The sequence below is a fragment of the Sceloporus occidentalis genome, unplaced genomic scaffold (assembly GCF_023333645.1).
Source record: "Sceloporus occidentalis isolate IW3139 unplaced genomic scaffold, rSceOcc1.0.p SCAF_1, whole genome shotgun sequence".
NCBI classification, from domain to species: domain Eukaryota; kingdom Metazoa; phylum Chordata; class Lepidosauria; order Squamata; family Phrynosomatidae; genus Sceloporus; species Sceloporus occidentalis.
The window spans coordinates 206,636,456-206,663,274 of NW_028316981.1; the positions used below are offsets into that span (position 1 = coordinate 206,636,456).

The following is a 26,819-nucleotide window of genomic DNA, read 5'->3' on the forward strand; positions in this document are numbered from 1 at the left end:
ACCTCTGTGTAAACCATGCTCACAAGATAAACCTGTACTAGGTAAATATTTGAAAATTTACCTTTTTGGATTATATTACCCAAAATTCTCCAGTCAGCATGGCCATTATGCCAACATTATTTATTTATTTATTTATTATGGTATTTATACCCCGTCCTTCATCCCTAAAGGCTATCAGAGCAGCTACATCAGTTGAGCAAGCAATAAACCCCTGGACGTTTCTAAGCTTTGTGCTTAAACAGCCAAATTCCTTCCAAGATTTCCTTTTTTAAAAAGTGGCCTACAAAGATAAAGTTTATAAGCAGGCAAACAGTCCCCTCTTATGACATTGACTAGTTGATGGAAGTGATTTACTTCACTTGGTTCATGGTGGAAATACTTCTGAAAGACAGAGGACTGAAAGAAAAAAGGAGAAAGGTGCCAAAAAGATGGCTTTTCTTCTTCTTTTTATACTGAAATAGATAATCATACCTACGTTTTTGAAAAGAGGACTGAAAGGTTTGTTTTCCTGTTGACATTTGAAAAGGCAGAGAAATGTTTCTCATTGCTTACCATATGGCACAGAGACTATGGATACACATTCATGCAATGCAATGTGGGTTCCCACTTGGTTATCTCTGTCTCAGATGTTCACACAACTTTAACTTTTAACAATATCCTGGCTACCGGATGAACAAGGCAGAGTTTAGGACCCAGGGATTATTTTTGTGTGTTATGTTTTTTTTTTCCCTTTTTCTTTTTGGCTTGCAGCCTGTGACAGCTGACCGAAAATCAATGAAGTGTACTTTAAGAAGCTTCACAGTGGTGCAAGATAAGGCTCAAAAGCTATTCTCCCTGCTCCCAGCTTATTAACCCTCATGGTTTAGAATTATTTTGCTGTAACTCCTTTCACAGATGGAAATGGCTTGCCTATGAAAACCAAGAAATCCAGTGAGAGATGTGGCCGTGATAATGGGGGTGCTAGATGTTATTACAGTCTCTCTTCTCCTTTGTGTTCACAGTTCAGGTAAGTGCAATTTTTTCAAGTTAAAAATGGAGGGGGGGGGATGTGACAGATCTTTGACTGCTTGCAAACCACACAGCGATGTATGTGCAAAAATTAATCTACTGGATCTCACTTATTTGACATACTTATGAGCATGTGAGTGTGCACTTTTGCACACACGGACATATATATAGAGAGCGCTATATACACTTACATACATAAACATGCACCCATTAAGCGATACTTGATAGCCACTTCAGTACTGCTGTCTTGTATTTCATCTTCCAAGTATCTTCTTTTCGAGAAGACTTCTGTTAATTGTGACATTACGATCTCCACTTTCGTTTTAGCACATAACGCATAATAAAAACAACTGGAGTATGCTATTAATTTATTTCACAAAGTCGGTATACATAGTGCATCGCTGAGAAACATCTGCAAAAGACAAATCTCTACCTAAAGTAGCTCACAGTCTTGCAGTGCAACCCTATCCTATGCTTGACTACTCAGAAGCAAGTCCTATTGAGTTGCATCCTAAATTTGGATGAAGGAGGAAGAAAGGCAGTGAAAAGGAGAAGGCGAGACAAGGGTAATGAAGGATAGATAGAAGTAAATACAATTCAAGGGTCATCGTTGCTTTCTTTTCAAAGCCCTCAACTGTCATTGATGAAATGTTTGTGAGTGAGAAGGGTTTGCTTTTCATTAATGAGATCTTTGCGTGTTAGTAGAAACACCTAGCTTTAACAAGAAATTGTAAAACATTATAAGCACCAGTTCTTCTCTTTTACAGAGTGCCCCTTCTGAATGTTTATGCTACATGTGAGTTCAGCTCCCAAAACTTCCCAAAGTGTTCTCTATTTGATTTAATTCCTTTCTTTCGCCTCCTTTCCACCACGTTTCCCCTAAAAGTCTGGAAGAATATAATACTGTTTGTTGTTTCCCCTTGCGCATTAGGAAGTCCCAAAAGCAGACATTTACAAGTTTAATTGGCTTGTGAGGAAGAGAGCACTAAATGCTTACAGAGCAATCCTCTGTGAGTTTTTGTTGTTGTGTGCCTCCAAGTCTTTTTGACTTATGGCAAGCCTAAAGTGAACCTATCATAGAGTTTTCAATGGTATGTTTCTTCACAGAGGCATTATCATTGCCATCCTCTGAGGCTGAGAGAATGTGACTTGCCCAAGATCACCCTGTGGGTTTTTGTGCTTGAGCAGGGAATCGAACTCTGGCCTCCAGAGTCATAGTCCATCACTCAGACCACCATTTTTCCCCCATATGGATGGATGCAGGTTGAATTGACAGATCAGGAACATCCCAGACCTTGAGATTTCAGGGCCAAAACCTGAGTTCTGGGAACATGGGCTGTCAATGTCCTTAGACATAATACATCAATCACAATTGCTCAGCGCATGTAATTCAAATAATAAACACCAAGTCTAGCAAATGTGAAAATATTTTTCTGGTTGGTAAAATCAAGTTTTTTAGCTCTGCATTGAAAGGGGGACAGGTTTCTGCTGCTTTGTTTTTACCTTTATAAACATTACTTTTAAGAGCACATTGAAGTTGTAGTCCAGCCAGATTACATTTTCTACATGTTGTTTTCCACATTAAACTCTCCATAGTAGCTGCTGTCATGCAACTGCACTAACAAGGGACCAAGAACAGATGTGTGTAATTTTAAAGGCTGTGCTCTGACCCTGAGATTTCTCCCTCAGGCCTGAAAACTGGAAAAGAGGATCCAGAACCTGAGATTCTGGTGCTGGATAGACGGGCCCTATGGGGTGCTGTTGTGATGTGTGAAGGGCGGTGCTTCCAGATGCTACTCGCCCCTCGCACGTGACGAGGGCATCAAAATGGTGGCACCCTGTACATACGGGCGCTGCCATTTTGACGTAACGGACGTGTAGCGTCCGCACGTCCCAGCACCTTTGTGACGCCCCAAGTGCGCCATTGGTGCCTTGCAGCGTCACAGTGGCACCAGAGAAAGAACCCGCTTTTTGCTGTGCGAGGGAGCCGCGCGGTTTGTCTGCTGCGGCTCCCTCGCGCAGCAAACCAGGGTGGCAGCAGACCGCCCTTTTTGGGCAGTCTGTATCCCGCCCTAGGAACCCTAGAAGCATGGGATCTATGGGGTCCCACATGGGGGCCACATGTGATCCACAGTCTGTGTTGTCCACCAGTGGTCTAAAATGCCTAGCTACAAAATACAACACATAAAAATTCAAGAAGTGACAGAGAACCCCCTTAGTTTGGAATCCTAAATATATATTTTTCTGAGTAAAACCCGTTGAACTTAGTGGGACATGTCTATAAATAAACATGCAAAAGACTGTGTTGTTTGCACATTTTTCTAGACATATACTAGAGGCAACATTTAACTTATATCACAGGGCTTTCTTGGCAAAATTTGTTCATAGGCTGCCATCTGAGGCTGAAAGTGTGTGACTGGCCCAAGATCACCCTGTGGGTTTCCATGCTGGAGTGGGGATTTGAACCCTGGTCTTCCAGGGTCCTTGTCCAACACTCAAACCACTATAACACACTGGTTCTCATCGTGACAACACTTCACAGTTATTGTGCATTTTTAATGACTTCAAACACCTCTAATACATTATCTCTGTAATCCCTTATTTCCAGAAAACCTGTAAGTATGTTACTATTATGTAGTCAGCCTGAGGGAGAGACTGAAGTAGAGAAATAATGATTTTTCTCGGCCTCCTGGTGAGGTAATGGCAGAGGTGAGATTTGAGCTACGGGTGCAATTTCAGTAAATTCTGAAAATTATCAGTAACGTTTCCATTATTGTGGAAGCAGTTTTCCACTTCAGAGATATTTTTGTCAGTTCTCATTTGGAGGATAAGGCTACCAGCGTGTCCTCACAACATGTCACAGGACACGCATGGCCAAGCAACGTCCGAGTGTGGTTAAGATGGAAAAAGCGAGGAACCTTCAGCACAAACTAGGAGAGAGTCCTTTTTCCTGAGCCTACTGGGAAGGGCAAGACTCTGCTCCCTCCAGCTGAGATAATTGAAGGCAAACTACTTTTGCACATTGAAATCCATTTGCGACCACTGAAGTAAGCTGAGGACAAAGGGGAAAGTGGAGGGAAAGAGAAACCGGGGCATTTAAAAGCAGCTGAAAAAGTGGGATGGCAGAGGATTAATTTTTTCTTGCCAGATCAGGACAGTTGGACAGTATGTACCAATGACTACTGGCCATAATATCTATTTATTACTACAACAGGAGTGAGAATGTAGTCATCTTCTGCATGGTGATTTCTGGCTGCTTCCAAACCCACATAACCCACATGACTGCCATTAATGGGAGCTGGAAGTGATATCCCAGAAAGCTTCCTTAATTTCCTTGGTGAAATGTTCTTTTCTCTTCTAGAATAACATCCCCCCACCAGTTTCCCCCCAAATAATGTGAGATGATATAGTCTCCATTATCTGTATATGTTAGATTGGTTTAGAGTTGAGTTCTTTTATGTTTCCTTCTCCAATATTTTATTATTAAATCCCAGTCATTTTCAATTATTATTTGTACATTTTCATCCATTCTTTGTGAAAGTCTGTCTAATTCCCTCATGTCCATCAGCTTGGCTAGCCATTCTTCAGTTGAAAAAATCTGATTAAGTTTCAATTTTGGGGCATATATAATGTGGTGGTGATCATATATAATGTTGGTTTCCAGTATTTTCTCTCTATTTCTTTACCTATCACATGCGTCATATTTAAAAGGTAAAGTGCTGGTTTCATGGGGAAAGTATTTCCAAGGATTTCCATCAAGGCCAAATGAATTCTTTTCCAATAATTTCTGGTTAACTTACTGTTCCACCACATAGGAAACTAGTAGTCCTTTTGCTCTTGAAATTTCCAACATTTAACATCTGATTGTCTGCATATTTTAGCAAGTTTCACTAGTGTTAGGTGCCACATATATAGCATTTTATAATAATTTTCTTTAACATTTTGGCATAGGATAAACTTGTATGTCTTGTTCCATGATCTTTCGCAGTACTCTTCTTCTATGTTATGGTGTGTAAGCTGGCTCCATTTTAGCACTGATTCTTTGATAGTTTCTTGTTCCAGCTCTCGTTTTAATAAATCTCATATAATATAGATATTTTCCTGCTTCTTTTCTCCAATAGGAGAAAATAGGAGAGCAAGTCATTGGTGGAGAGTGATTTTTGGTTCTTTCCAAACACAGACAACCTACATGGCTGCCATTAATGGGAGCTGGAAGTGACATCCCAGAAAAAAGAAATCACTTCAGGCAATTTTGAGGGCAATTCTTTTTGTTTTTTGGGTACTCCTCCATGAAATTAGAAAGCAAATCTGCCCCCTCTTTTTGGCCACTTTAAATAAAAACAATTGATAAAAGAAATGTTGGAGCATTGGTTGGGGACTGGGGAAGGGCAAGGGTTGCATGGAATTGGCATCTAGGCCCCACATTGTCTACTCTTGATCTGCAATATCAGAGACAACATCCCTCTGAATATAAGTTCCTTGGAAACAGATCCTTGCAATCATAACCTGCTTCTGAGCTTTCCATATGGATCGAGCCACTGAGGAAACAAATTACTGAATATATAGGTCTTTGGTATAATCTGTACAACTTCTTATATTTTTTTCACTGTAGGGTGGAAATAAATTCTAATTGCTATTATTATTACTATTATTAACATTTCCACTTTTGCTAATTATAGCAGTTCTGCTTTTTCTGCTGGGAAATCCACTCTGGTAAAGACTCACTGCAATTCTCTCAACGAACAGCATATGTTGTACCACCAGATAGAAGTTTTAACAGAATTAATGGATCTGCCCTTCTGGCTTATTAAACAATATCCATTAGCACAATACCACAGTCTTTTTCCATGTCAGACATTCTGGTGTGGTGAATAGCACAGTGGGGTAATAATTTCAAGACAGACCGATTTATCCATGTATATAACACTGGATTTTTAATAGTTAGTCATTTGTAAAATTCTGGCGAAAACATTGCAGATGACATTATTAGCCTACCTACTGCTTACTACCAGGCTAAAAACCTTCCTTGAACTCCATTTTAGATTTCTGTTTAAGGCAGGACACTGCCAGCACTGAATAGCTATTCTCGGACCCACTCACTGTTAAAGTCTGTGAAACAGAAGAGAATGTTAAGGGCATTTATTGTCGTTTTCTCTATCTTTTTTTGTGCCTTTTAATTACTAAAACACTGTTATCAGCACAGGACAGTCATCTTTTTTCTCTTCTCTCCCCCATCAATTTATTTTTTAACCAAAGGATTAGTGCCTTGGGGATGCTTCTCTAATACATTTAATACGTTTTTTAAAAATTATCCAACTCTGTACAATTATTACATCAAATGACATAATTCAAACACATTTCTTCATTTTATATGGCTTATGAGATAAGCTCTCTTTTCCTGCCTCATTTTTCTTCCTCTTTATCTTTACACCATTTAATCCTGATCCAGTTTGGAATCATAAAATTATACCCAAGTACTTCCATACCAGGTTTGGATATAATTAGCCATACTAGTATTCTTTCAAACACCAAATGCACTAGACCTAGTATTTGCTATTCATAATGTAGTGGCATAATGGATTCTGCCAAAACTGAACCATGCATGTTACAATTGGAGCATATTCTTAGATCACTTAGGTTGCTGCCACACTGAAGAATTAAAGCAGTTTTACACCACTTTAACTGTCATTGTATGAGATTCTGGTATTTGTAGTTTGTTGTGGCACCAGAGAGCTCTTTGTCAGAAAATGCTAAATATATCACAAAACTGCAAGTCCCAGAATTCCATAGCACTGAGCCATGACAGTTAAAGTGGTTTTAAACTGCATTAATTCTGCAGTGTAGATGCATCCTTAGTTTGCCTTATGGGGGTTTAGAAACGAGACATTCATCCTGTCCAATACTTTAAAAAATGTTACTTATTCATTGGAGTTTTATGATTAATACATCAGTTACTACTTATGAGCACTCAATAATACAATGAAGAACTAATGCTAGTGTTATGTTGTTGTGTGCTTTCAAGTCATTTCCAACTTATGGCGACCCTAAGGCAACTCTATCATGGGGTCTTCTTGGCCAGTTTCTTCAGAGGAGGTTTGCCATTACCATCCTCTGAGGCTGAGAGAGTGGGACTTGCCCAAGGTCACCCGGTAGGTTTCCATGACCAAGCTGGGATTTGAACTCTGATCTTGAGAGTCCTAGTAGTATGTTTATACCTGTAATTAAAAAACTAAAAAAGGTCACCACACGTTCAATCCTTTCCCCAAATAAATAAGGTTATGCAATTAAAAATGTTTATATTGATTTCATTAGAAATCAAAAAAGTTCTATCTGTTACTATCTTTAAAAAAATAACAACACCAATGTGTTATATGAGTAATGTTACTTTTAATATGTTACTTCCAACCTCTGACTGTACCAATACTCAAATATGGATGACTTCAGCATGTTGCTATATTCATCCTGCTTGGAAGTAACTTTCCAGGCTTTGATCAGTGATGTGTAAGTGTTCCTTAGAGCAGGGGAAGTGCTCCATAGTGCACAGCTGTGAACAGTGTATTAGGGAATTTAGGCAAGTGCAACCAGGATCACCTCCTGTTTTTTCCCCTCTTCTATACACCTGCTTGACGTAGAGGCAGCATTACGATGTGGTTTGAAATACTATATAAGAATTGAGAAATCCTTTCCCTTTCCCTTTAGCAAAAGTTGCTTCTAGCTGGAAATAGCAAAAGAAACAGTATGTTTTGGACAAGTACTCTGAGAAAAATCTGTCAAAATTCTATTTGCCATGGGCAGGTCTTACATGTTTTCCGCATTTACTGGTGCAACCTTTTCCTTCCTGTTTGTATAGGTACCCCCCTTCTGTCAAACCGGTTGTCCACTTATACTTTTGCTTTAATTCCAAGACAGTGAACCACCATTTTAATTCCCACAGTGCCCTATTCTTCATGCCTGCAATAGCAATTAAATCACAAGTATTTTAAACTGCCCTTACATGCATTTTCTTCAGGGACTTTATCACACGGGGAAAATCGGGGGTTTAAACAGCGATTATCCCATGAAAATTGTGCAATCGTGATTAACATTTTCACACACATTAAAGAGTCTTTATCCCAGGAATAAACAGGCGACAAACAGCAACAAATCATTCATGGGATTTCCCCATGAATGGTTTGTTGCTGTTTATTGCCTGTTTATTCCTGGAATAATGGCACTTTAATCACGACATCATGTTTGTGATGGAGCAATTTTCATGGGATAATTGCTGTTTAACCCCCTGATGTTCCCCGTGTGATAAAGTCCCAGGTCACACATGGTGCAGTTCCAATGGGATTAGTAAAGGAAGATCCATGACACTGCCACCCTGTTGGTCCCCCCCCCCCCCCATCTGTCTTATTGGTTGAAAAGCAGACTTTTGCCTCATGTTTTGATTTTACTCGGTGGTACAAGTATCTCTGTATTGATCCACATTTTCCCTCTTCTCTCTCCCGCCCCTCCAATTCAGCTTTTACTGTGTTCAGCTCATTTGCTGAGAACGAAGATGCTCTTTTGCGGCACTTATTTCATGGGTATCAGAAGTGGATCAGACCGGTGAGACATTCCAATGATACCATAAAGGTGTACTTTGGATTGAAGATCTCCCAACTGGTAGATGTGGTAGGTCTTTCATCTAATCCAGAAGCTGCTGCTTCTTCCATCAGGGCTGAATTAGGCCAGGGCCAGAGACAACAAGTCTGTGAAGGTTCTCTACAGTCCCCTCTACTCCTGCTGAGCTGTATGAGACCCCTTGAGACCACATGATTTTATCTAAAAACAAACCTTGCTGCTGCCACCCCCAATGAACCTATTACACATTAGCAATGTATTGGGACATTGCCAGGGATTCCACTTGTATTTGCAAACCCAGTCAGGAACTCACCAAGCTAAGGCACCCAAAGAAGAGTGCAAAGAGGTAGAGTACTTTAAAGAAAAGTACATGAAGGACCAACTTGTCCTCCAGGCACAAACAGAAAAAAGTGTAAGTTACAGAGTACAACCATTTCATTCAAACCAGTAAATCAAATCAAAATCCTGACGCCACTGATATGTTCACGGTACAAGAACCTGACCTTACCTGATCTTACTCACAGCTCAGGTGGGATTTTTAGTCCTTGATGTTTCTGGATAGCTGGGAGCCTGGACTCCATTGTCCAGCTCCACCAGCATCCTCATGGCCTGCCTCATGAGAGTCAGAGACAAAAGCAAGGTGACTCATGAACAGACAAAAGCCTCATGTTGCATCCAGGCTTTGAAAAACCTGTCTCTCAGAAGCATCTCAAAGGTTTGTGCTTTCCCTCAACTGCCAATATCCTTGGACAGGTGCCATTTCATCATCTGTGATGTAAAACCTCATTAAAATGCATCTCCTCCCAGTGGCATCACTGGGGTTCAGAGTGCACAGGGTGACAACCCAAAGAGGGGTGACACCCAGTCCTCCCCTCACCTCTGCTGCGGCTCGATTTTCCTTGGCTCTTTGCTGCGGCCCAGCTCTTTGCTGCCACTTGGTTCTGCCTTGAGGAAAACTGAGCTGTGGCAGGGAGGTGTAGGGGGAGCATGTGCTTGGCCCACCTGAGCCTGCCCGCCACCTCCTTCTGAAAGCCCTGCCCCTTCTGTTTCCGAAGCCCACCCTGCCCTCAGTGACACCATAGTCTGGGATGCCATTGTCCCCAGTCCTCTCCCTGCTGACCTTACCAAAAAGCATTGAGACAGAAATGGTTCCCACCCAACTTTTTCGAAATGAGGGCAATGCCTCCAATAAGAATTCTGCCCCCTCCCCCAATACATTTTTCCTCTAGTACCCAATGTTAGCATTGCAGAGAGTGAGACACTGAAAATGGTTCACATCTAGAACACTTACATTTGTTGTGTTTGCATTCCCTTGGGAACTTTGCCTGCCTCCTTTTCTTTGGATGCCTAAACTGTATTTTGTATGCTCCCTAAAGTACCACTTCCCTGAATGCAATCCACTCTCCTTTCCTTTGTAACAGTTGCCTTCTCTCAGGCTGCATCCGCACTGGGGAAATAATTCGGTTTGACTCCACTTTAACTGTCCTGGCTCAGTGCTGTGGAATTCTGGGAACTGTAGTGTCGTGAGACATTGAGCCTTCTCTGCCAGAGAGTTCTGGTGCCTCAGCAAACTAATAACTTATTGTTATTATTATTTTGCAGTGCCTTGTTCTCCATCATCATCATTATTATTATTATTATTATTATTATTATTGAAATATTATGCAGCCTCTGTTCTTGAAGGAATACCGGAAGCAAATGGAGTAAAATTGCAGCGCAGCATAATGGGAAATGTGGGACCTTGGAGGTTTGGGGGGGTGTACCAGAATGGAAGCAAAGTTGCATTCAACACCAGACCAATTCGGATTGAAATCAAAGTGAGCTTGGAAACAATTTTTGTGAATTTGTTTGTTACCGAATTCACAAAAATCAGGAGTCATTTTGGATTAACTGTAGATCCACCTCGGAACGACCTCCCATAGAAAGCAATCATGTGAAATAATACATCATGTTTTAATGTGACTTCGCATGGTTGGACCCGCAGTGGCTTCAGATCAGAGCTGCAAAATCCTCCGTGTGATAAGGGCCAAAGACTCATCTGAAGCTTTAAATGACTGCAATGCTAGAACTTTGTGGACTGAAAGGATGGACAGAATTATTATTGGGTAACCATGCCACCATCCCCTCTCCCATATTTTCCAATGTACAGCTAGGCCTAGTAAGCTTAGGATGGGGGTAAAGAGAACAGAGCTTGTGCAGGGAAGGAAAGGAGATTTACTGTTACAACAACTAAAAGCAAAAAAGAACAGTGGCAGGAACACTTGCAATGCTCAGTGAAGCCCCTGCCCAGCCAGATCCGGAGACATTATACTGTTTGTCACTTGCAGAGGGCAATGTTGCTCACCCCTATTCTTTTCTGTGCTTAAGGAAGACCTAGTTGTCAGCACAGTTGGCCCTAGATAGCTCATGTGGTTCTTACCAGCACTGGGCTATGAGGTTTCAAGAACTGGAATCCCCAATAACCATGCTGAAAGACAAAACAGAACAGCTGGGTTCCTTTCAATCATGCGGCTATAAAAGGCTCAAGAATAGCTCCCAGGGGTTATAACTCAAGCGGAAGAGCTGGCTTAGTGATTTCTAAGTAGGTTTATACTTCTCTTCTCACCATTAAATGCAAATGGCAATGTTAGCCAAAGTAAGTGTATCCTTAAGGGATTGCGGCTCTTGTAGCACCTTTGAGACTAACTGTGCATCTGAGGAAGTAGACCAAGTCTACAAAAGTGTATGCAACAATTTCTTTCACACAGTCTCAAAGGTGCTACAAGATTCCTTTGAATACTGATATACCAGACTAACACAGCTACATTTCTGAATGAAGGGATTAGATAGTTTACATAACAGCTATCTATAGGAATTCTTCTGGATGCCCTGTACAATTCTGAAAGAATTGTTTTCTCTTAGGCTGAGGGGGATGTTGGGAGGTTTTGTTTTCTTCAGAAGTCAAATTACTAATTTAGATAGCTTCAAGAAAGCTGTTAAAACAGATCTCTTCCGGCAGGTCTTCTCAGAATAAACTACTCGGCCATGTAAATACCCCACACACACACACACATAGATGTGATGATTCTGCCCGCTGTTATTGTTTTAATTGTTTTAATTGTAATTGTCTTTATGTAATTTTAAATCTTAATTGTTTAATTCTCTTTTTAAGAGGGCAATATTTTGTATATATTGTTGTATTATTTTTAATATTGTAAGCCACTTTGATTGTTTTGACAAAAAGCGGGGTAGAAATAAAAGTTGTATTTATTTTATTTTATTAGAAGAAATTGACGAGGTCTGCTTCTCTTTTTACCTACCTCTCCATAGGATGAGAAGAATCAGCTGATGACAACTAATGTGTGGCTGAAACAGGTAAAATATAAATGGCACTGTATAATTTTAAACAGTTTTGTCGTGAATGTCTTTGCCACGAGTCTGGTATTTTGATGATGTCTGTAAAGATTTAATAACTGTACGGAGACAGAGGTTCCCAAACCCATTAAAGTGGTGTCAAACTGGATTATTTTCTGCAGTATGGATGCAGCCTCTGTCTTGACTGCTGTGCTATTTGAGCTTCTTTGAGCAGCCTTCACCAATACAGTACTTCCCAGATGTGTTGGACTACAGCAGCAACCAAGGATGTCCGTTGCTTGCTGGAGATAGAGGTGAAGCAGGGCTAGAGTCTGAGAGATGGGAGAATGTCAACCGCTTCCCTGAAATTTCAGTTGGTGCTTTCTTAAGTCATTAGGAGCCCTGGTGGCGCAGTGGTTAAATGCCTGTACTGCAGCCATTCACTCGAAACCACAAGGTTGCGAGTTCAAGACCAGCAAAAGGGCCCAAGCTCGACTCAGGCTTGCATCCTTCCGAGGAGGTCGCTAAAATGAGTACCCAGACTGTTGGGGGCAAATTAGCTTACTTGCTAATTAGCTTACTTGCTGTTCACCGCTATGATCTTTGGAATAGCGGTATATAAATAAAACAAATTATTATTATTATTATTCTGCGTTTTTACATAAGAAGATAAAGGGGGACACAGAGAGACAGGCAATATTCTACTACCAAATGTTTCAGTAAGAAAGCAGCCTACTTCTGCCCTACAGTGACTGAATTGGGAAACATGTGACACTTCCAACTGTTATGAAAATGAAAATGAAAATGCCTAATCTAAAGCTACCTTAAATAATGTCAATAGAATAACACTGAATAACTGAATTTTGTTACAATTTATCTCAAGGCTTACTTCACTTCGGACAGTGTGTTGTATTTACTTTTCAATAGGACAGTAACCATCAATTCCGTTGGAAGATAACACTGCAAACCACTACAGAATAGGAATCACAATACTGTACTTCAATACTGCTATTATGCTATGAATTGAAAATAAGCCCTACACGCACACACATATACTCACTCTTCAAAATATACAAAAGCAGAAGGAATAGGCCTAGGAAAGCAATAGGCCTAAGGAAAAAGCATTAGAAAAATGATATATGTGGTAAAATATGGTGTGTGTCAGTGGCGTCCCCCACCCCAGTGTCACCTGCTGCCAGGGGATGAGGCAACAGCAGCCAAAAGGGCACACTCAGCCCTCTCCTTTGCTGATGCAGCAGAGGTCTCCTCATAAGAAGGTCTCTGCTGCAGCAGCAAAGCTGGGAGGGCACAACTGGGTGTCACCCAGTGCAGGTCGCACCCCTGTACCCACCTGGCGATGCCACTGGTGTGTGTTTGGCTTTCTAACAGAATACTCTTCCTTGATCTATCTTTCAGTAACTGTCTTGGGTGATCAGTAATCATGAGACATGATTTGTAGTGGGGTATCAGAACAGTACAATAACACAATTGTAGCTTTCAGGTTGTCTGTGTGTGTGTGTGTGAGAGAGAGAGAGAGAGGAGATTATCTCATGGGGGTAAGGAACAGGAGAAAAGTATTATGCTCCAGTCATGTTTGCATGATTGCAGGAACATTTTCACACAACGTTGTGCACATACTGTACTTGTCCTGTTATCAAAGTGTCATGCTAGTGCAACTTCTGATTAACAACAAAAATATTAATGGCTTGCCAATAGCGCTTCATTAGCGCTATCACCAATGTGTGAACGGCACATTTCAATAGTGCTACTGGGAGTCTGTGATTAAACCTTCCAGTAATAAATTGAATCCCCCAGTTCCCCAGTGTGCCATTCAGCAGAATCACTTCCTGTGTCACACTTGTGAGTCCCAAGAGAGTTCCTTAGCGGCGAGAGAAAAACGGGACACCAATGCTAAAAGCTGCTGACGTGCGGAATGTGAAAGCACTGTTTTACCATTCGTGAGCTGTTAATGCCCCATTATTGTGACACTGTGTGAAAGTAAATGTTGCTATTTCACCATTGTATCATTATTGCTAAATAATGTTAGAATAGTGCTATTAAACTGTAGATAGTCCTCGTGTGATAATTTGATGAGAGAGAGAGAGAGAGAGAGTGAGTGAGAGTGTTGCGTCTGTCTGTCTGTCTGTCTGTCTGTCTGTCTGTCTGTCTGTCTGTCTATTTTGGATGTGTAGATGTTCACTGGCAAGACCACCGTATCATGGGAAAGAAGAGGGAGTGCAGAGAATAAGGTAAAGACTGTTTTTAAAATCCAAATGCAAAAAGGGAAATATAAAAACTAAGGCCACTGAACTAGCCTTAGTTCATTTGTCTTCTTGCTAGCTTTCCAATGTGAAAGCCTTTTTCAAGTGCAATGATGTGTGCCAATAGGCTTGTGTGATAAGGCTCTAGGTAATAAAGCCTGCACACCACACTCCCACATTTCTGGCTGTAGGCTTGCTGAGTTGGAGATAAGATGGGCCACTGAAAAAACCCTCTTTCTGAATGACTTGTATAGCAGGATCAGGCATGTAAAAGTGCCTTTTGCTTAACTCTTGGCAAAGCAGGCCAAAGCAGACCTTGGGGACTATTAATTTTCTCTTGGAGGGCACAGGAGTGATAGGCAGTATAATAAGTCTTTCAATGCAGAAAGACATAAAGAAAACCAACAACCCAACGATGACTAACTGTATCTTATTCCTGTGTTACATGGGTGCACAGTCGGAAGCCCTTGGCTGCAGGTTGTGCTGCTCTGTTTCTTTTTTCCCAGTTGGGCTGCTGTAGGGTGGTCAAATGCAAAACAGGTCAGAGCTCCTGTCAGTGGCATCACTACTCCAGGGCAGTAACTCATGGTGTTACCCCATAGATCTCCTGTGATTGAGGTGCAGATAACTCTGAGGAACCCAGCATCCTACTACCACCCCAGCCAACATAACAAAGATGAGATGCCCCCCTCAGCTAGCACCATTTTTAAAAATGACAAACAGATCTCCACCCTCAAGGAAAGAGGAAGAAACAGCAAACAGTCTGCTCCATATGGAACAACAGTGGAAAGGAGCCACATAGATGGAGAAAGGGAGGCTGCAGGAGGGAGGAGCTGAGAGAAAGGTATGTGGATTTACCCCCTGTTCTCACCCCCTGCAACAGGGAGCAGAAAACACCCTCTTTCTTTCTGGGGAAGGTGTCTTGGGATGCCTCATTGCTTCCCAGTGTCACCCCCTCTGATAGTGTCACCTAGTGCGGTCTGCACCCCTCTCCCTTTGTGATGCCACTAGCTCCTGTTCTGTAGATCTGATGATAAATGAGAGAGGCTTTCAGCAGGCTTTGGCTTACCTTGCTTGGAAAACCACAGTCCTAGGAATGTCTAGGTCCACATACTGAGAAGAATTTTTGGCACAGGATAGAACCATACTTAGTACTTTTTGTTAAAATGTTTGACCTATATTGAAGGATCTAAGGTGGGGGGGTATAAAGTGAAATTCTGATTTAAAAACAAATTTGAACTATTTAAATTTAAAGCAATACAAAATAATTTAGCAAATCTTAAAATATATGTTTTAAAAATTAAACATGGAACCAGTGAACAATTAAAACAGTTTAAGTATTTACTTGCAGTACTCTGTCGCGCTTTTTCCTATCTTCTGAGGCTAATGATGTGGGTGAACTCACCTATACAGAAGGGCACACAAACAAATTCAGAGGGCTTGGAGAAAGTGGCATAAGGAAAAGTAGTGGAAAGGATTAAGCATGCATCACTTGCTTGCAGACTGTAATTGATTATTAGTATCTGAAGCGTATAAGCATCAAAGAGGAGGAAGAATATTTTAGTACATCATACAGAGCAGCTTAACTAGGATTCACTAAATGAAATTAAGAAGCTAAATGTCCAACTATACATGATGTGCAAATCTGTGATACAGAGCCCCAATATGGCTTTAAAAATATCATTTGAAGGTGGAGATTTAAGTGGAGAGGAACTGAGGGAGGGAGACTTAACCCTTTCCCCCACGTAATTTCTGTACTCCAGATTGTACCCCAAGTATCTTCTGCCTGCCTCCCCATGTGGTTCAAAATGTAAGCCCTGTGTTTCCACTTTTCATTCTCCAGGGGTCTATGTACTAAGGGGCAAAGCAGGCAACCCCAAAGGAGTGCCTTGCCTTTGAGTGCCAAATTGGGGCTGCAGCAACTGCACGCCGCGGCCCCAATCTGGCATTTTTCTGGCTCCAAAAGAAGCAGCAAAAAGCCACTCCTTTTGGGAGTGGAAAAAGGGCACCTTTGCTGTGGCAATGCCACTTTTCAGAACTCTTTTTGGCATGCGGTGTCTGAACGAGATGCCAAAGGAGCATCCTAACTCTGCCCGCTGTGCAGTCAGGTGGGTGGTGTGATGGCAGCTTGGGGGTGGAGTCAGGGCGTGTGGCTGCCATGCCCCCACTCCACCCCGATGCTGGCTCTTTTGGACAGTCTGTTTAGTCTCTTAGGTGGGATACAGACTGCCCAAAAAGGGCGGTCTGCCAGCGCCTCCTTTTCCGCCAGCGGGACGCCACAGCGGATAAACCGTGTGGTTTCCTGCCAGCAAAAAAAGAACCCGCAAAAAGCGGGTTCTTTTTCTGGCACACTTGTGATGCCTGAGTGCACCAATGGCGCACTCGTGACGTCACAAGTGCGCCGTGATGTGCGGATGCTAAGCATCCATCGTGCCAAAATGGAGGTGCCCATGTAGACAGGACGCTGCCATTTTGACACTGCTAGTACGTACTAGGGTTAGGGAGTATCTGCATGGTGTGTGTTCCCTAACCCTAGTACCACCGCTGCCACGACACATTTTGCCCATCTGTACTGGGCCAAAGCTATCTTCTTCCTGCCCTCCCAATCATTATTGCACCAGGTCTCACCCTCCAATCTGCTCTGCATCCACCTTCTGGCTAGAAGCAAGTAGGCTAGATTAACTGTTCCTTATCTGATGTCCCCCGAAGAAAGAAGAATTCCCTCATTTTACTTGGATCTGGGATCATCTCCTTTAGTTAAGATTTGTGTGTGTTGTGTGTGTGTGTTGCAGTGGGAAGCTGTGAGCAACTGTGGTTTGTACTTCATGCACAGTGCTTAATGACATCACCAGAAACTGTACCTAGGTCTCAAGTTTTGATCCAGAAACTTAAGGCCTAAGATGATCCCAAACTGGCAATCTTTCTTTTTTAAAAAAATGTGTGTATTGGGGAGGGATCTTTTGTGAGTGTGTTACAAGCAGAAGAATGGTGGGTGGGTGGAAATGGGTTCTGTCAAACATTTAAGACAGTGGGGCATGGGATTTATTTGTAAATAAAGGGGGGAAATCCAAAGAAAAGGGCAAAGCTACCAAGGGAAAGCAAACACAGCAAATGTAAATAAATGAGTAGCTCTTTTATATCACACAGTTATATCACTTAACTGCCTTGAATTCATCTTGTGGAATCCTGGGGTCTGTAGTTTGATGAGGCACTAGAGCTCTTCAGATCAGAACTGTAAACTGCAAATCCCAGGATTCTCCAGGACAGAACCATGATGGTTAAAGTGAAATAATACTGTTATAATTCTGTAGTGTGAAAGGGCCCCTGGCTATTTCTCATCTTTCACTGTTTGTCTTGCAAGCTGCTGAAGCAAGCAAAAGAGGTGTACGTATGTAATTCTATTTCATTTTTGCAATGCACGATACAAGTGCAATGCAAAGAGAGGGTTGTTTGAAAAATCCCTAGCTACTCAAAATGGCGTGTGCTGGAGATGCAAAGAGGGACTTGGCTTTTGTAAGAGCCCTGTGCCTGAATTCTCTACAAGAAGATGCTTTCATTGCTGGCATTGATTTTAAGTAGCACGCTTGTTCTTCGTTTGCCTTCCCAGGGGGCAACCTAAAAACGTATAAATAATACATATAAATGGAGAGGTACTCTCTTTTCTTTCTATTACTGTAAGCAAGTTGCCATGCTGAGACAGTTTGACTCACGCGCTGCAGTATGAAGGCAACATTAGCCTGTCAGATGACCAGGGAAAAAAGAAAGCAATTTGGCCAGCTGTTGTTTTGCTTTAAGGGCAGCTAAATCTCTAGAAATAAACACAGGAGACTTTGGACGAGGCAGAAATAATTATTATCTTCTACGAATGTTTGCAGAGATCAAGCTGCTTTTAAAGGCACCTTCAACACGCACACACTTGCGACTCTTAATGCAACACCTCCCTGTCCTCAAAAGCCCCATTGCATTGGTGGTTTTCTGTGCCTTACAGTTTGTGAAGGGAGCTGCAGTTAACACTGCTTGTTTCCCAAAGGTCAAGTTTATCTTTGTAATAGAGTGGTCTAAAAAAGCATTAAAAAAGCATAAAAAACCATCTGGTACACAAGCATCATCCAGATGCATTTGGGCTACAACAACACAGTCCCTCAGATATTTCAAGAGGAAGTCCCAGCAGACTGGAGGAGGACAAACATTGTCCCCATCTTCAAAAAGGGGAAAAAAGAGGATCCCAACAATTATCCTCCAGTTAGTCTGACATCAATACCAGGAAAGATTCTGGAGCAGATCATTAAACAGAGAGTCTGTGAACATATGGCAATGCCATAATCACAAAAAGTCAACATGGGTTTCAGAGAAACAAGTCATGCCAGACAAATCTGATCTCTTTCTTTGATAAAATTACCAGCTTGGTAGATGAAGGGAATGCTGTGGATATAGTATATCTTGATTTCAGTAAGGCTTTTGACAAGGTTCCCCATGACATTCTTGCAAACAAGCTTGTAAAATGTGGGCTAGACAAAGTAACTGTTACCATGGATTTGTAACTGGTTGACTGGCCGAACCCAAAGGGTGCTCAACAATGACTCTTTTTCAGCCTGGAGAGAAGTGACCAGTGGGGTCCCACAGGGCTCTGTCCTGGGCCCAGTGTTATTCAACATCTTTATCAATGACCTGGATGACAGAATTGGGGACATACTCATCAAATTTGCAGATGACACCAAATTAGGAGGAATAGCTAATACTCCAGAGGACAGGATCAACATTCAATATGACCTGAATAATTAGAAAGCTGGGCCAAAGCTAACAAAATGAAATTCAACACAGATATAGGATGGGGGACACCTGGATGAATGAGACTACACGTGAAAGGGATCTAGGAGTCCAATCAGACCACAAGTTGAACATGAGTCAACAGTGTGATGTGGCAGCTAAAACGGCCAATGCAATTTTAGGCTGCATCAATAAAAGTATAATGTCTTGATCAAGGGAAGTAATAGTGTCAATGTGTTCTGCTTTTGTCAGACCCCACCTAGAATATTGTGTCCAGGTTGGCACCACAATTCAAAAAAGACATTGAGAAACTGGAGCATCTCCAAAGGAGGGTGATTAAAATGGGGAAGGGTCTGGAAACCATATCCTATGAGGAACGACTCAGGGAGCTGGGGATATTTAGCCTGGAGAAGAGAAGGTTATGAGATGATATTATAGTCCTGTTTAAATACTTGAAGGGATGTCATATTTAGGAGGGAACAAGCTTGTTTTCTGCTGCTCCAGAGAACAGGACCCGGAGCAATGGATGCAAGCTACAGGAAAAGAGATTCCACCTCAACATTAGGAGGAGCTTCCTGACAGTAAGGGCTGTTCGACAGTGGAACACACTTCTTCCTCGGAGAGTTGTGGAGTCTCCTTCCTTGGAGGTCTTTAAAGAGAGGCTGGATGGCCATCTGTCGGGGATGCTTTGATTTAGATTTCCTGCATGGCAGGGGGTTGGACTGGATGGCCCTTCTGGTCTCTTCCAACTCTACGATTCTATGATTCTATGATAAATTCTAGTGATACAGCTTCTTGGGGTTTGTTAAATTTTGCCTATTGTTGGCTGCATCCACACTGCAGAAATAATCCAGTTTGATGCTGCTTTAACTGCTGTGGCACAATGCTGTGAAATTCTGGGAATTGTAGTTTATTGTGGCACCAAAGATCTCTGACAGAGAAGGTAAAATGTATCACAAAACTATAAATTCCAGAATTCTATACCACTGAATGGCAGTTAAAGTGGTATCAAACTGGATTGTTTCTGCACTGTTGATGCAGCTGTTGTTACCTCTGCACCCACTAGTGCCATTTTGTGTGTGCGTTTATGTTTGTAATGATTTCTTGGATCTTCATTGGGATTCTTTAAGGGTTTTTTTTACCATCTGCTGAGGTGGTTCTATTGAATGAAGGGCAAATTTTCTCCTCTCTACATTTGTAGACTCAAAAAACTTAGTGTAGAAGTGCTATTTCACTGATAAGCTTTAGCACTATAATTCTAAAAAAATTAAAGGAAAGAAGAGGAGAGAACATATTGTTCTGATATGTCTCAGTATTAAAACGAAATCCACTTAAAGGTAGGAATAAAATGTGGCAGCTGGTGCCAGAAATTGCCAGAAAATAGCCAGAGGCAACACAAATGTTACTAGATATTTTAGAGACCCTGAGAACTACATAAAAAAAAACCTTGTAATATCTTGGTGCATTTGTCCCATCTGGTACACATGCACCATCCAGATGCATTTGGGCTACAATATCCACAATCCTTCACATGTTTCAAGAGGATTATGGGAATTGCAGACCAAATACGTTTGAAGAGTTCTAAGTTGGGAAGGCTGCTTTAGTTAACCACCCGCATTTCTAAAAAAATAAAGAAGTCTGCTGGTTGGTTTGAGTCACATAGATGATTCATCATGTATAAATTGCTATTTATTTATTTATTTGCCTTGCATGACTTTTTAACCGTATTTCCATGTACTAAGCAATATCTGTGGCTGTCTACTGTAATTGTAAAACTGTAACTCAACTGCTATTTTGGATTACTGCAGGAGTGGATTGACCACAAATTGTGCTGGAATCCTGAAGACTATGGTGGCATCACTGCCATTCGAGTCCCATCTGAATCTCTCTGGCTTCCAGACATTGTTTTGTTTGAAAAGTGAGTATAAGACTCTTGCACCAAAACCTGTATTTGTTGGGTATCTTCAAGCTTTGCTATCCATTCTTTCTGAGTTCCTAGAGCACAGACACACAAGAATACCTGCATGGTTGAGTTCAGAAGGGATAGATATTAAAGGTTAATGAAGCTTAATATAATTTATTACAGATTGTTTATAACAGGATGCCTATCTGCTATTACCAAAGATGCTGCTTGTTGTGGTGTGTCTTCAAGTGGTTTCTGATTTATGGTGACCCTAAGATTAAAATCTCATGGGGTTTTCTTGGCAAGATTTGTTCAGGGGCAGGGGTTTGCCTTTGCCTTCCTCTGAGGCTGAGATAGAGTGACTTGCCCATTTCCATGGTTGAGTGGGGATTTGAACTCTGGTCTCCAAAGTCCATTACTCAAACCACTTGTCAAAGCTAGGGAAAGAATAACCATAATGTTAAAAGAAATGGAATTAGCTATCTTGAAACACATTCAAAACCTATTATTCTTCCTGCCTCCCTTTTCCAGTGCTGATGGGCGCTTTGAAGGTTCACTGATGACAAAAGCCATTGTCAAATACAATGGGATAGTGGTCTGGACTCCTCCAGCCAGTTACAAAAGTTCCTGCACTATGGACGTGACCTTCTTCCCATTCGATAGGCAGAATTGCTCAATGAAATTTGGATCGTGGACGTACGATGGCAACATGGTTGACTTAATCCTAGTAGATGAAAATGTAGACAGGACAGACTTCTTTGACAATGGGGAATGGGAAATCCTAAATGCAAAGGGAATGAAAGGAAATCGAAAAGACGGACTGTATTCCTACCCTTTCATTACCTATTCCTTTGTTTTGAGACGCCTGCCACTCTTTTACACTCTTTTTTTAATAATCCCATGCCTTGGATTGTCTTTTTTAACCGTGCTGGTTTTTTACTTGCCTTCCGATGAGGGAGAGAAACTATCACTCTCAACCTCTGTTCTGGTCTCCCTCACCGTTTTTCTCTTAGTCATTGAAGAAATCATCCCTTCCTCTTCCAAAGTCATACCCTTGATTGGCGAGTACTTGTTGTTCATCATGATTTTTGTAACCCTCTCCATCATCGTCACTGTTTTTGTAATTAATGTGCATCATCGCTCTTCCTCAACCTATCATCCAATGGCTCCCTGGGTAAAAAGACTTTTCCTTCAGAAACTTCCAAGGCTGCTCTGCATGAAAGGGCATGTCGATCGCTACACATTTTCCGATCCCGAAGGAACGCTGAAACAAAAGCCGGCGAGGAAACATAAACACAAACAATTCAAAGATGGAGAAAAAGTCGTGATTGCATTTTTGGAAAAGGCTGCGGATTCCATCAAATACATCTCTAGGCATGTTAAAAAAGAACACTTTATCAGGCAGGTAAGTCAGAGATCAAGCATGGGCTGACTACACCTTTGCACAGTCTATCCTTTTCAGATTAGAATCACTATGGTCTGCTAATGGATTTTAAATTTAGAAAACAAGCATGCACGCTCAGGATCTTGCCGTTGTTAAGGCATAACTGAACAGTGTAAAGCGATCTTTTGAAAGCACTTCTTGTTTAATAATTTAAGAAGCGTGTTGCAGGATCAAGCCAAGATTTTCTGAGTCCTGAATCTACTTGGTCAACGGGTGGGCAACTTTAATCCATCTGAACCAGGTGCCCCCCACATACAGTCAGGGTTAGGCTTCTTTCCACTGCTGCTAAAATATGCTGGTGTGGCAGCAGGGAAAGGAAAAAATCAGTGCATGGGAAATTGGCAATTTGTCTTAAATCATACTTCCAGGATAAACATCTGCTTTAAAACAAGGTGGGAGCTACCCATGTTGATGGTTTTAAAGTAAAAATGTAGTCACAGTGTCATTGAATTTGGTAGGCTTGGTGGCTGTGAGAATCATAATAGGAGCTGCACAATCTGGGAGGGAACACGTGCTGTCCATCCCAAGACTAGCCTTAGATCATCCATTAGAAACTGGCCAAAATTCATTACAGAACCATAACCCCATGTTGATTTTGAACCCCCCCACCCCAAACAGGATAAAGCTAATAGAGCTCCTGAATCTGCCATCAAGTGTTTGATATTTCATGGCTCCATATATGTGAATTAATACATTTCATGTCTCTAAGGCCGCTACCGGGATTTGTAGCATTGTGAGATATTTAGCCTTCCTGGTCAGAGAGCTCTGGTGCCCCACCAAACTACAAATCCAAGAACTCCATAGCATTGAGCCATGTCAGTTAAAGTGGGGTCAAAGTGCTTTATTTTTGCCACGTGGCAGCAGCCTAAGTGGGCTTTTCTGCCTTAAACAGCTGATTCAAATTGCCATCAGTGCTTATCACTACAAATGAGGGGATTAGAATTAATCAGATCCTTAGTACAGGTGGAGTAAAGACTGCTTTACAGAGCAGGAAAAAGCAGCGGTAACTATAAGGAAGTCTAGTCTGTTGGAGCAACACAGTGGAATGATCTCAGTCAAGACTGTTTAAGTCATTGAGTTAAATTACCAGGAGAACACCCTAATTTAAATTATTGATTTTTACTAAAGTTTTCCCTGATACATCTTCACACTTTTTTGACCAATGATGGAAATTTCATCACTAAATTCCAGTGAGCCCTTGGTGTCCATTGGGGTTTTGGTTCCAGGACCCCCTGTGGCTACCAAAATCTGTGGATTCTCAAGTCCCATTAAATATAATGGCATTCTAAAATGGTGGCCTTTATATAAAATGACAAAATCAAAGTTTGCTTTTTGGAATTTATATTTTTGGGGAATATTTTCAAGCCATGGATGATTGAATCAGTGGATAAAGAAGTTCATGGATATGGAGAGATGACTGTATGTTAACTTACAGCAGTAGCAGACTAGATTGCAATTTGCAGAAAGGCATAGTTTATATAATTTAAAGATTACTTTCTTGTCATTGATTTAGGTCAGGGTTGGGAAGTGTGAGCATACAGCTTCCTGAACCCCATTTTTCAGACCATGAAGCCCCCCACCAACCCCAATTTAATTATTGTTTCCTCCAGAGGCCACCAACATCCACCATGTCCTTGAAAAACAGCTCAAATTGGCCCAAGATGTCAGTAAGAAGTGATACCATGTCAGAATGTATGTTGTATGACCTGCATACAACATACAGGGTCTGTGTGGAGGGATGAGATTTGCTCCCCCCGCCATAGTTGCCCAGACCTGATTTAGGAAATAGTAGTACACTATATACACTTTACATCTGTTAAGTGGCTGATGCTGCATAGTTACATCAGGAATGGTAAGAAGTATGTATATACTCAACTGTAAGTCGACCTCATATATACATTGAGGGCAGATTTAAGGGCCAAAATTATAGATTTTTTTATATGACTCATGGATAAGTCAAGTATAAAACCTAGGGGCATGTAACAAAGGATCTGAAGGATGAAGCAAAGGAAAACATTGCCAAAGAACTTACAAAATTTTAGCAGGTACAACAGTTTGTGTTCACACTAAAGACTGGATGAGAGAGTAGAGAGGGGGGGATCAGGGCTTCCAGGTTAGATTACACTCTTACCTTTCACCAGGGGATGGTCCATATATATATGTATGTGAGTGTGTGTGTGTGTGTTAAAGTACAGTTCTTTCATTGACCTGTGGATAAGTGGACTCAGTTTTTTGGGGGTCAATTTTGTTGACTAAAATTTCTAGCCTTATACATGAGTATATACATGTAAATCACTCATACGGACATAATGGCAATGAGGCCTAAATCCACTTCTTTATCCCAAGTTGAGTAGATCGATTGAATCCCTGAGAAATTGGCCCATTGACACCTATGTTTAATTCATTTGATCCAAAATGGAATTTAGTCCATAGATAATCAAACTGAACCTTAAAATGTTTCACAAGTGCTATTGCAGTGTAGCTGGCTGATGGCTGCCCTGAAAACAATGCATATGTAAATAGCACCCAGTCACTCACTTATGAGCATCTCAGATGCCGTATATCAGTATTATGCCTGAGCCACATATCCAGATGAGCAGAAAGGGCAGCCAAACCAGAAGGGACTAGGGAGCCATAAGGTGGGTCTTGAACTGGGCAACCACAAACTGAGACCACTTATCTACAACACAAATCCAATTCTTTTAAATATACTTGCAATTAAAAATATTTTCAACTCCACTTTTTCAGTATTTAAAAATCTCAACATGATATTTATCATGATTGTGTGGGCCTCCAGATGACGATGAACTGCAGTTCCTAGCAGCCTTAGCCAGCAAAGTCCATGGTGAAGAATGCTGAGAACTACAATCTAACAAGATCTGGAAGGTCACAAATTGTCCAGTCCTGGAATAAAATAAAAATGGCTACCATTTTCTTTTCTAGGTTGTACAAGACTGGAAGTTTGTTGCTCAGGTCCTTGATCGCATCTTCCTGTGGCTATTTTTGGTAGTATCTGTGTTGGGCTCTGTTCTTATATTTACTCCTGCTTTGAAGGCGTGGTTGCGCAGTGGTGTGTAGATCACCATTTCTCCTTATGTGAGAATCTGCTGAAGGAAGGATGGAAGCAGAGTGCCAAAGTTGATGATTAGCTAACATTCAAATGCCTACAGAGAAGACTCAAAGTGTAACTGCAAATTGCAGAAAATTTGTGTTGATGAGTGTACACCAGGAGTAGGCAACCTTTTTGAGCCGGGGGCCGGGTTGCTGTCCCTCAGACAACTGGAGGGCCGAAGCCAAAAAATAAATAATTAAATAAGTTTTTTTTAAAAATTAATTAAATAAATAAACCGGTACAAATGTAGGACAAAATTTTCAAATGGAGGACACGTTTTTAAAAAAATGGAGGACACGCAAAAAAATTTGCTGGTTTTTTAAAAAATGTTAATATAAATGCATGTTTCAGAGGCTTCTATAGACAATTGCCCCCCTTGCCCGCCGCTTGCCCCCCCTTGCCCACCTCCTCCTGATAGGCCAAAGGCCCCATACCCCTCACGCGAGAGGCCAAAGGCTCCGGCGGCAATCGGTGGCAGGACCGGGCTGGGGCCGGTCCCAAGGCCTTGCCGGGCCGCATCCGGCCCGCGGGCCGCAGGTTGCCTACCCCTGGTGTACACCTTGCTTAAGTTTTATGGATGAATCTTGTGCCTGCTGACCTTGGAGTAAGCCCTATTCAAATTACTAAGGACTTCTGAGTAGACATGTATAGGATTGCACCAGTAATCTTTTGAATTGTTGCACAAATGAAGGCTCCAATGTCCGTATCTGTTATATTTGTAAGTATTTATATGCTAACTTAGATGCACTGGAAAAAAAGATAAGCCTATATGCAGTAAGCACATAAACCAAATATATCTAAGCTAAAAACTTATATTGGTTTTGTGCCCATTTATACTGGGTGTGGAGTACCTGTAGACCTTCAGATGTTGTTGGAATCCAGTTACACACAGCCCAAACTGGCCTGGCCAGTGGTCAGGAATGATGGGAGTTGTAGTCCAACACCATTTGGAAGTTCACCTCTTCCCCATCACTAGTTTAAATAGTAATGGCTTTCCCCCAAAGAATTGCTAGAGCTTCGGAAGTTTGCTGATGATTCTCTGGAAAGAATCACTGCTATTTTGCATAAATTTATTGACAAGAAAGACCAAAAACCCTAAGAGGAGAATATTAAATTTTGTGTAGATACATCCTATTTTTAAAGCTTTATTTTTTGTCCCAGTCACTCTCAGAATTATTAATTTAGCAATATTCCTGTGACAGTGGGAAGATTTTATAAGAATCTACTATGATCATTGGCCAATAATAATAATAATATAAAGATTTAAATTAAGTGGACCTTATATAAGTTTATTCAGTCAATTTCCCAATTTCTTCACTCAGATGTAAATATTCTATTTCATGAAAATTGTCTACAGAAAATGGATATCTTTGTGTATTTCTTGCA

General features: G+C 41.3%; 1 protein-coding gene across 2 annotated transcripts; it reads left to right on the plus strand.

The window, feature by feature from the left end:
• LOC149323268 (neuronal acetylcholine receptor subunit beta-3) lies at positions 1-25,542 on the plus strand. 2 transcript variants are annotated; one of them, XM_089488675.1, is made up of 7 exons: positions 1-41; positions 895-1,006; positions 8,513-8,664; positions 11,923-11,967; positions 20,783-20,892; positions 21,409-22,282; positions 25,265-25,542. In XM_089488675.1, the coding sequence occupies exons 2-7, from the start codon at positions 952-954 to the stop codon at positions 25,397-25,399; spliced, it is 1,371 nt and encodes a 456-aa protein (XP_089344801.1). In that variant the 5' UTR covers positions 1-41; positions 895-951; the 3' UTR covers positions 25,400-25,542. The 2 variants fall into 2 exon arrangements, with proteins under 2 accessions (XP_089344801.1, XP_089344802.1); XM_089488676.1 differs by lacking the exon at positions 1-41 and having other exon boundaries at positions 577-1,006; positions 25,070-25,348.
• The last annotated feature ends 1,277 nt before the right edge of the window (positions 25,543-26,819 follow it).

Bases quoted from the DNA above. Each gene is read 5' to 3' on its own strand.
- LOC149323268 (XM_089488675.1), top strand. From the start codon at position 952: ATGGGGGTGCTAGATGTTATTACAGTCTCTCTTCTCCTTTGTGTTCAC. The intron at 1,007-8,512 runs GTAAGTGCAATT...CCTCCAATTCAG, and splicing joins CCTTTGTGTTCACAGTTCAG to CTTTTACTGTGTTCAGCTCA. The intron at 20,893-21,408 runs GTGAGTATAAGA...TCCCTTTTCCAG, and splicing joins GACATTGTTTTGTTTGAAAA to TGCTGATGGGCGCTTTGAAG.